We start from the raw sequence: 10,761 nt of genomic DNA, 5'->3' as shown, positions 1-10,761 counted from the left end.
GTTTCGACGGCAAATAAAATAAAACAAAACGCCGTTTCGTGCGCGGATCGGCCGTGTGCCGAAAGTGCGGCTCTTAAACGTATAAGCGTTGCGTGTCTGTTTCGACGGCGGAGCGCCGTCAAGTTTGACTCAGCCCCCCCCCCCCCCCGTTGTTAAAACACACGCGGGGCTAAAAACCCGAATCGAACTCCGACGCCAGGGGGCGGTAGAGTCGCGCGTCGCTCCCGCGCAGCCCAAGCCTCGCTGGCCCGCCCGCGGCTGCGACTCCCGAGAAAGACTAGCGGGCTCCGGGGGCTTTGCGGCGTCCCCCGGCCGACGGTTTCGAGACGTGTCAGATGGAAACAGCGCGTAACGGTCGTCCCAGTTGGCGAGTCGTCGTCGTCTGAGAGGAGAAAGTGAAGGCGGCCCCCACCACCACCACCACCACCCACCCACCACCCGAAGTGTCAGCGGGAGGAGGAAATGACATGTCGGCGTCTTAAACTTTGACGCCGATAAACTCCGCCGCAGCCGAGAACGGGGAGAGTTGACGGCAACGGCCGTCCCAACTTCCAACGGTTTTTTTTCCTCTTGCTAGGAGAACAAAGGGACGACGCGTCCGTTCCGGAGGAGCTGGGGGGGGGAGAGGATTATTCGACGCCGCGACTTCGTTAAATGCCGCGGGGGGACTCGGCGAGCTCGTCCCCCTCCTGCGTGTGCTGTGGAAAAAGGTAAAGGCTCCGCTTTGAACTCGTCGGCCGGCTAACGACGCTACTAGCGTCGGCAGGCGAGCTAGCATCAGGGGTTAGCCGGCTAGCGTCAGCGGTTAGCCGGCTAGCGTCAGGTTTAGCCGGCTAGCGTCAGGGGTTAGCCGGCTAGCGTCAGGGGTTAGCCGGCTAGTCGGGCTAGCGCTAAATCCACCACCGCGATTCAACGCCGCTAAGTCCCGGCTCGGGCTATTTGCTGGAGTTGACAGTGGCGGAACCAAACGGAATACGGCCCCCCGTTTTTCTTCCATTTTAGAAAGCGTCAGCCTCACTCGGCCGTGCGCTCTTAGTTCCCCCCCAGTTAATGGTGCGTGTGTGTGTGTGTGACAGATGTATAATGTGGCTGCACACTTCTGCAGAGCTCAACAACCCCCCCCCCCCCGTGTGTGTTGTGCACTTAAAAGTGTACCCAGCTCAAACGGCCGTGCATATAAAGTGGTTTTTACTTGTGCGCTTATTGTTCTTGTTTGAATGGTTTGTTAAGAAGTTACCTCTACTACCCCCCCCGCCGCCCCCCCCTCTCTCTCGCACTCTCAGGACATGGACCAGGGGCCATACTGCGAAGGAGCATCTATGTTAACGGTCTTCAAGGTGCCAGACGTTCACTCCACCGGAGCTCTTCGTCGCATGTGCTGCCGCTAGCTTTGCATGTAAAAAGGATCCTTGGTGTCGGACGAGCCATTTCAAAGCCGCCATGGACGTCTTCCCCCGGCCGAGCGGCGAGATCCAGAGAAGGAACCCGCAGCAGGACTTCGAGCTCATCCAGCGGGTGGGAAGCGGCACTTACGGGGACGTGTACAAGGTACGGCCGATCGGTTCCCGAGCCCGACGTTGTGGTTGAGGAAATAATCCACTCAGTCAGCCCGTCGGCTTAATTGGTGTGTTGTTCGGGGGTTACCAGGACATATGGCGAACGCGTTTGCCAGTAGCTGCAGAGAACAGGGAGTTCTAATCAAGTTGCTTCCCAAGTGAATGTTTTTGTTTTTTTTTGCCTCATGCATCATTTGATTACCAGAACTCCACTTAAGGTCAGGCTTCACCTTCGCCCACTTTGGATCGCACACGTGGTTATGGTTGCGTGAGAAAGATGCTGCAAAGTTGATTTGTGTGTGTTCATTGATCTGAAGTTGATATGAGCTCGAACATGAAAAGTTAAGCCCTGCTGTTTGCTGCACCGTGCAAATATTGCCATGCTTTTGGAATGAGGTGAGATAGCTGTTGTTGTTGTTTTATAATGTTAACAGTAACATAACAGCAACTGCCATTTCACAAGGCTATATAATACCCCCCCTTCCTCTCATTCTAATACGAGCTGTGCTGGGCCTGTATATCCCTATGCCATAAGCATAGTTGACTCAACAGCCGAATTGATCCACTGTGTGATAGTTCAAGCTGCCAGTCATGGCCCCTCGCCTTACAAAGCAGTCTCTGGCAGGCCCCCAGCCTCCCCACGTCAGCCCCCCCCCCATCACCCACCACCCCAGGACAGTGGAATGCAGTGCCTGGTATTCTCTCAGAGCACAGAGGCGAGGCTTGGGCTGCGGCAGGGTGAAATACGATCAGGCCCCTGTCTAAACATGCGTTTTCGCCATGGGTGTGTTCTACGCCGCACTGACAGCGGAAATACTTAAAATTGGGAAAGTCCTCCTTTGGTTTGCTCTGCGCAAGTTGAATTTAAATAGACATCACATTCCTCTCACTTGGCTTAGTACTCTTTATGATGCAATGCCACGCTTAATGGGCTGATGACACTTGGATCTTAGTGTTTTGAATATTAGGGCTCATAATGATGGGCTTTTCATGCGTGATTGTAATAATTGGCTATGGCATTGATATTATTAGGTATTTATTTTCTGCCTATTACTGCTTCTCATCATAGTTTTCCATTAGAGACCCTTTTCTAACCAAACTCAGGATATTGTTGTTCTTCATTCTTGGAGGTTTGACGCACACCAGATTCGAAAATCTCAAACATTACAACACTCTTCACTTTGGAATACCTTGTTCCAGAATCTCTTTATTTCCGTTCACCCAGTTATTCTTGAATCATTGGTAGAACAAAGGCCCATAACAATACATCTGTGGCACATTGCTGTTGGTATGTGGTGCACTGTTTTTAACACTAGTGCCCGAGCCAAGATTTGTGTTGATCTTGGAGCAAACAGTGCTTGCTTCTGCCTTCTTTCACTGGACTAATGATCGTGGAAACATGCTGGTCAACAACATCAGTGACAACCCACCCCATCACCCTCTTACCCTGGGAAAAAAAAACAGGGTTGAGACTTGAGCCAAACTTGGCTCTGTTGGGTGTGAAAGTGAAGTTCTTAACCTGTGAAGTGGATCCACACCTCCAAGGTTGTCCAGATAAATAAGTGGCGGCAACAACAAAATCAGAATCAGAATTTTTGCTTGATGTTGGGTCAGAACTTTTTCTCGTTTACAAAGAGGAGATCGGAGATGGTAATGGTACCAACAACGTTCTGCAGAAGAAATAGACAGACAAAAAGACTGACAGATGTAATAGAAAAAAAGAAAGACACTCTTATTTGATGTCCAACACAGAGTGTAAGCACATCTTGTTTTGATGATGTCACAAGGTGATAGGCCACAGAGGAGCTCAGCGTGACTGGCCTCCCTGCACGAGATGGACCCAGATCAGCTTAACGCAATAATCTTGGGTCGTGTGCATGAAAGGATGCATTGTCTGGAAAACTCCTGCCAGTTTCCCTGTGGTCCTCACTCACAGCGAGCTGAACCCTCCAAGAAGTGGACACCACAGCTGGTGCAGGTTTTTATCTGGAGCCAGACATGGTGATTGGTCTAGTGGTGTCAGAGCTTGTCTCTTATCCGTTGCGTGTAATGGTTAATTGAAGTCAGTTTTATTTGTATAGCCCAATGTCACAAATTACAAATTTGTCTCAGGGGGGCTTTACGGCAACACAACATCCCGTCCTTAGACCCTGTCATCAGATAAGGAACAACTCCCTTAAAAAAAAAACCGCTTTAACAAGGAGAAAAATAGGAAGAAACCTCAGGGAGCGCAACAGAGGAGGGATGTCTCTCCCAAGACGGACAGACGTGCAATGGATGGTGTGTTTACAGAACAAAACACAATTTACAGAACACAGCATTGAAAGAGGACAACAGAATTATAATATATATGGAGAATATGATGAGGAGGATGCGAAGCAGTGTCCAGATGCCACCGGAACAAGCCCGGGACCTGAGCCACGCGACCACCATCACCACGTAGACCTGGGTGGAGAACAGACTACACATGCACACAGGGGAGACTCACATCACACCGTTCACATACACAGGGGAAGAGAAAGCAGAAGACATCATTCCGAGAGGGAGAAAAGATGTGAGAGAAGAGAACAGTTTGCAGTAGTGAATAATCTCGTCGGCAGAACAGTGCTTGGTAAATTCATTGAGACAGAAACCGACCCGCCATGCAGTCAGTACAGGTTGCATTACATGCCAAACTACCCCTCCTCACTGCAGCTGAAGGTTGTTGAAGTCGCGCTGCCTGCCAATTTTGCGCTTTTTTTTCTTTCTTTCTTTCTTTTTTTTTACAGACCCGTGTTCTGAACTTCTCCTTTTTGGGTTTTGTTCTCAGGTTTGGTCTAGCTACATGGGGGAAAGGTAAACCCACACAAGTGCTGTTGTAACTAATTGGATTCATTATTCAGCTATGTTGTTGAGGACAGTTAAAGTTTATTCAAAATGGCCTCGATAATCTAAAAATAGGCATATGGAATATGTCATTTATTCACTGACATATATTCCTGTTTGTGTGAGGTAGAGATGTAATTTCTGCTTTTCAGTTAGTCATGCATCTGCTTGAATTTGTTTGGATTTGTGTGCTCCATCTATCTTAACAGGGATGCTGATTTCCCCCTCCTTTTTCAAAGGACTTTTTCAGGGGGTTCTCTGATGTTTTTAGGTGGACAGAGAAGAATAACGGTTAACAGGAGGAATAGGATGCTACACAGGTCCTAGGCCAGATTCTGAACCACGACATTGCATTTAGGTCTGAGATAACATGGAATCTGTATATCTGGTGGACCACCGGGATGCCATGTTCTCAGTACCTTAGAAAGCTGCAACATACCAAAATTGCCGCATAGTAATTATGCCTGAGAACCCATGTGTCTGTGTCAGTGGCTGAACACTTTTAAACTTTGTGTGGGAGATTGCTTGTCAGTCTGAGTCAGCCATGGTCTAAGCATCGAAAGGTGGACGCGCAAGGGCTCTATGGTTTCTTGCTGAATTAACTGCATCGCTTCAATCCCACAGCACTTGAGGCTCAGTCTTAACCTGGGTTAGGGAATGTAGGGTGCAACCTAGTTTCATATGGAAACTTCCCACACCTAGAAGGGAATTCTGGATGTCTTCAATATAGCACGGTTAAGGACATCCATCCATCCATTATCCAAACCGCTTATTCTGCTCTCAGGGTCGCAGAGATGCTGGAGCCTTTCCCAGCAGTCATTGGGCGGCAGGCAGGGAGACACCCTGGGCAGGCTGCCGGGCCGACACACACATTCACACCTAGGGACAATTTAGTTCAGCCGATTCACATGACCTACATGTCTTTGGACTGTGGGAGCAAACCGGAGCACCCGGAGGAAACCCACGCAGACATGAAGAGAACATGCAAACTCCACACAGAGGACGATCTGGGACAACCCCCAAGGTTGGACTACCCCAGGGCTCGAACCCAGGACCTTCTTGCTGTGAGGCCACTGCACTAACCACTGCGCCACCATGCCGGCAGTACCGGCAGTTAAAAATATGAAAGATAAATAAAATACTCTGTGAATGCCACAGAATCACACAATGGTATTTTTGTAGTCATATTGACATAGTTGTGGACATACAATTGCTTGCCCCTCCTTACTGACTATGAGCTGATGCCGTGAATTCTGGTGTTGATATTATTTGAGGTTGTTGGTAAATTCTGGTTGGCTCAAAGCAAAGTGTAGATTTGCCACAGTCCTGTCGTGTTAACATGCACTTTGTCAAAGTTACCATGTTGAATTGTCTGAATGATGCCTCTTGATAGCAAGTTTTACTATTGTGTGTAAGTGATTGCTTCCACATCACTTAGCACCGAGGCAAAGGTATAGTCCTAATCGCATTAATCGCTCTCTTGCCTATGTAGGCCAGCGCTGTAATCAATGTCACAACAAGGCATCATGTTAGATTATGTCAGAAGCTCTGAAGTTGGAGCAGTAGATTTAGGTTTACAGTTATTGTGATGCTCTTTGGGTTTCTTTAAAATGATCTTGTCCTGCTTTCCAGGCTCGGAATATTCAGACAGGAGAGCTTGCAGCAGTGAAGATTATAAAGCTGGAACCAGGTACGTGTGATTATCTTTTTTTTTTCCCTTTCATTTATTCTAATCTCTGAGTGGGTTTAAGAAGAGTATGAACCTTATTAGTCAGGTGGCAAAGTCCAAGGTTGGGATCCCATCAAGGCTGGAAATTCAGCCCTGAAAAATCTGGAGATTCAGTTCTGTAATTTCCAGGGTTTAAGAAGTTTGGACAAAACACATTAAAAATATGGAAAATACCATTGCACAGTCATAATACAAATGAGTAAAAATTCTGTGTTGTTATAGAGGCTCTTTAACTTCACCTATAGTGATATTTATCACTGTGAAGTTTGATCTTCATTTATAAAGAGCTTTTGCCCCAGTTCCAAAATTAAGGAGGTGGACATTTGGCTTACTTGGAACTTTTAAAACCACTTGTACAAACTGCTTTACCAACAAAACAAATGCCTTGATTTAAAAGAATCAAAAGAAATAACAGATAAAATATGAAAATGGGGCATCCAGGTGGTGTGGCGGTCTATTCCGTTGCCTACCAACACGGGGATCGCCAGTTCGAATCCCCGTGTTATCTCCGGCTTGGTCGGGCGTCCCTGCAGACACAATTGGCCATGTCAGTGAGTCGGAAGCCGGGTGTTGTTATGTGTCCTGGTCTCTGCACTAGCACCTCCTCTGGTCGGTCGGGGCGCCCGTTTGGGGGGGGGGGGCGGTGAGCGTGATCCTCCCACGCGGTACGTCCCCCTGGTGAAACTCCTCACTGTCGGGTGAAAAGAAGCGGCTGGCGACTCCACATATATCGGAGGAGGCATGTGGTAGTCTGCAGCCCTCCCTGGATTGGCAGAGGGGGTGGAGCAGAGACCCAGATGGCACGGAAGAGTGGGGTAATTGGCCGGGTACAATTAAAGAGAAAAAGAGGACAAAAAAATCCATAAAAGAAATATATACATATGTCAAAATGAGGATAACAAATTAGGAATGATATGAGAACAAGGACATAAAGCATGTCCGTGACCAAGGCCAGTTTTTTTTTTACAGAGGACACAGACTTTGTTAACCCAAGCTCCATGGGAAGATCTTCTCTGGTCGTGTACTAGTTGCTGCATTTCTTGAGAGTATGGACTCAACAACTGAGTGATGTTGCAGGTCTGGAGCACTGGTGACCCAGTGGCAGAGTTGGTTTTATCCAGATTAGTGGGATTACGGCGGGGGCTTTGTACCACCGGCAACCAGACAAAGCCCGGCTGATTATAGGTCATTAAAGGAAAAGATTCCCCTCTGTGCATTTTCTCTTTCATTTCCTGACTTGTTGTCAGTGGGGGGTTTTTTTGGGGGGGTGGTATTGGACACAGTGGACATGTGGGGAGGAGAGGTTGTGGCTCTAGCAGCGTGCTTATCTCTGTGGCTCATGCGTGATTCACTGTCTCAAGCATCTTCATCGTAGTGTCTTCTGTTTGTAAGCGTAGGATGATCCGTCTGAAATGGGTGGATCAAGAAATCAGTGCCCTGATTTATTTATCGATGTATGTATTTATTTATCTGGTGCTTATCTTTCATCAGAAACCTTGAGCTTTAGAATAAGGCCTAGAGGATTAGAGCACAGTTGTGTGTGTATGTGTGTGTGTGTGAAGTAGATCAGGTTGGTTTATCAGCAAGTGGGAAGGAGGACTAAAGGACAGATTTTAGAGTATTTTGACTGTTGAGGATAGGGGAATGTAGTAAATTCCACGTCCATGACACTAATCATTTGTGGAAACCTGAAAAGTTGCAAGCGCTCAGCAGCTAAAATAAAGTGTTATAGTATGGAGAGGTGTAACGAATGAACGGTGGATACAGCCCTTGCCAGTAAAAGGAAAACTATACTCTGTATAGTTGTGAAATACCTTGTGCATACATACTACATACTTATCCAGTATTCTATTGTTCTATTTTCTTTTTTGTTACGAGAAGCTACTGTAAAGCGGAGTCAAATTCCTCATATACATAAGCTTACTTGGCCAATAAAGTTGATTCTCATTCTGATAGAAGTATGGCTTTAGGTCCTGTTTTCAGAAGAACTAAATGGGCCCGACACCCGCCTACAGAGAGAGCTTTCGAGTCACATGATTCTTATGGCACCGCACTGGTAGATTCCAGGGTCGGGTTTTCTAGATGGCAGAATTTTGTAGTTACTATCTACATTTTCAGTGAAACATAGATAGAACCCAGTCCCAAGATGGAATCTGTGAAAGCCCGGCCTGTGTGTGCATCCTGTTTAAACAGGAGCTGCTCTCCTCATAGAAACCATTAGCCCTTTCTGCCTTCCTTCAGGTAAACAGTATTTGGGCGGACTCGAGGATCAAACAGGTTTGACCAGAAGGAGTGACGTTGCTATGTAGACAGGGGTTTATGAAGAAGCAGGGAGTGACCTGGCCCTCAGGCTGCAGTGGCTCTTGGGTACAAACAGTTTGTTAGGCAATTTAGAGGGCAATGTCCAGTGTAAAGCCTTACAGTTGATCTTTGCTAAGTGACCGTTGAAGGATATAGAGAGGACTTCTAGAGGAAGCTCTTCATAGTGGCTTGTTTTTCGTTGTTTGATTTTCTTCTTCCAATTCAGAATTTGTTCATTTGCTATGTCCCTTCTTCATCTGTGGGGCACAAAGTTGGACATGTACAAGCTAGTGACCACACTGCTAACACATGGAGCGGAGGCTCTCTTGCATTTTAAGTGCCCTGCAGGCCTCAAAATCGACGTTTTTTTTCCCCCTACTTTCCCGAACCCTGAAATTATTCCTTCAGAAATATATTTTTATCTCATGGTAGACGATGAATCATAGCAGCTTTTCCCCAAATGTATTTCAAAAGCATCCGAACTAGAAACGTAAAGATGACACTGTGCAACCTTGGTCATGATTGGCCAAGCGTTTTACAGGGTACCTTTTTTTTCCATATGAAGTTCAGGGTACACTTAGCCCCCTGAGCGACCATAAAGAGAATCAGCCAGGGCAGACTGAGCACATCTGTTTCTGCTTCCATTGCATTTAATGACGTGCGACAATCAAGGGGATCACTCAAGATTAGATGGATAAGAAATTGACGTTATTACACACATGGTGCTGTAGGTTGTAGACACCATAAAGCTGCAGGCTAAACCCCGAACGGGGGTGGAGTAATGATTTTGTTCATCGGTTTATCTTAAAGCAACTTTAATGCAACATGGAGGCTTCAAGAGAGGATACACAATGCACGTCTGATGCAACTCTTGAATACCTTTTTTGATGTCAGTCCATTTGCCGTTTTTAAGCTCATGACACGTGTGTGCAGTTTTTGCTTGTTTCTTTTTTGCATAACAAAATCATTCAGTGTATAAACCTTGGAATGAAAACACAGCGGGTAATTCATCTATCCATTATCCGAACCGCTTATCCTGCTCCCAGGGTCGCGGGGATGCTTGAGCCTATCCCAGCAGTCATTGGGCAGCAGGCAGGGAGACACCCTGGACAGGCCGCCAGACCGTCACATAGGCCCCCCCCCCCACACACACACACACACAAACACACACATTCATACCTAGGGACAATTTAGTACGGCCGATTCACCTGACCTACATGTCTTTGGACTGTGGGAGGAAACCGGAGCCCCTGGAGGAAACCCACGCAGACACGGGGAGAACATGCAAATTCCACACAGAGGACGACCCCCAAGGTTTGGCCTACCCCAGGGCTCGAACCCAGGATCTTCTTGCTGTGAGGCGACTGTGCTAACCACTGCGCCACCGCATCCAATTTTATTTCAATCCAAAAACCTGTGGTGCCAACGATAATGGGGGAAATAAATTGACAGAACATTCGTTTACAAAATACCCATGCATATGACATAATGCTCTGCCATGTGAATAACTAAATTAACCACTACATGGCAGAAAAAGTTGTGAAGCACACTGCATTTTCGGAAGCTGCTGTCCAACAATCTCTCAATCTAATTGCATGGATATCTGGTTGATCCCCAGGAAAATCAGTATCTGCTGGAACAAACATGCACAGCAGCCCTACGCTGATCCTACCTGGCTCTTGCCATTGCTAGCAGAACCGAACACATTTCATTCCATTGCACACAACAACTAACGGGGACGTGCACACATGCTGTATCCGCGTTAAATTCAAAGGGAAACAAAGGAAAACCATTACACGGGGCAACTTTGCTTGTTCCACACAATGCAGTCATTGCAAAAACCCAGAAAAATCTGTCGTGTCCCGTTTCTTCGATAGCTGATGTAGATTTGGCTCCTGTCTTCTTTCTGTCATGTAGCTCACCAATCAGTGACCGATTAATAAGCGTGAAGTTGTCAGTTTCTGGCGGGCAGGACCTGTAGTTGATCCTCAGGAAATTCAGTATCTGCCAGTTCAAACACATGTGGCTGCACCGTATCGATCCTAGCCGATACTACTATTGCTAGCAGAGTGTTAACTAGCTTTCACCGACTACCACGTTGTTGGGTTGTTTACAAAGCCAGTGAGACGCTACTGTCAATCATTATGTGATCAGACAACGCCTACGCTGTCCTGACAGGCAGGTTAGAGCCCGTTAAAGATGAGTTTTATGAACATATTTAACTAACAGTAAACTTTGCTTCTTATTTTCTTTTTTTTTATTGAAACTTTGGTTAATGCTTCTCATGTCGCATCATTTTATAGCTTTTTC

The 10,761-nt window shown here is 46.8% G+C and overlaps 1 protein-coding gene across 1 annotated transcript in view; it reads left to right on the top strand.

Annotated features, from left to right (window-relative positions):
- Positions 1-247: 247 nt before the first annotated feature.
- Positions 248-10,761, top strand: part of map4k5 (mitogen-activated protein kinase kinase kinase kinase 5) — a 79,073-nt gene continuing 68,559 nt past the window's right edge. Inside the window, exons 1-3 of the mRNA XM_056296502.1 lie at positions 248-710; positions 1,284-1,548; positions 6,054-6,111. Of these exons, the coding sequence (XP_056152477.1) occupies positions 1,441-1,548; positions 6,054-6,111 (166 nt within the window). The 5' untranslated portion in view covers positions 248-710; positions 1,284-1,440. The remainder of the gene's footprint in view (positions 711-1,283; positions 1,549-6,053; positions 6,112-10,761) is intronic.

The sequence above is a fragment of the Lampris incognitus genome, chromosome 16 (genome assembly GCF_029633865.1).
Source record: "Lampris incognitus isolate fLamInc1 chromosome 16, fLamInc1.hap2, whole genome shotgun sequence".
In the NCBI taxonomy this organism is placed as follows: domain Eukaryota; kingdom Metazoa; phylum Chordata; class Actinopteri; order Lampriformes; family Lampridae; genus Lampris; species Lampris incognitus.
This window is presented reverse-complemented; position numbering and strand designations above follow the sequence as displayed.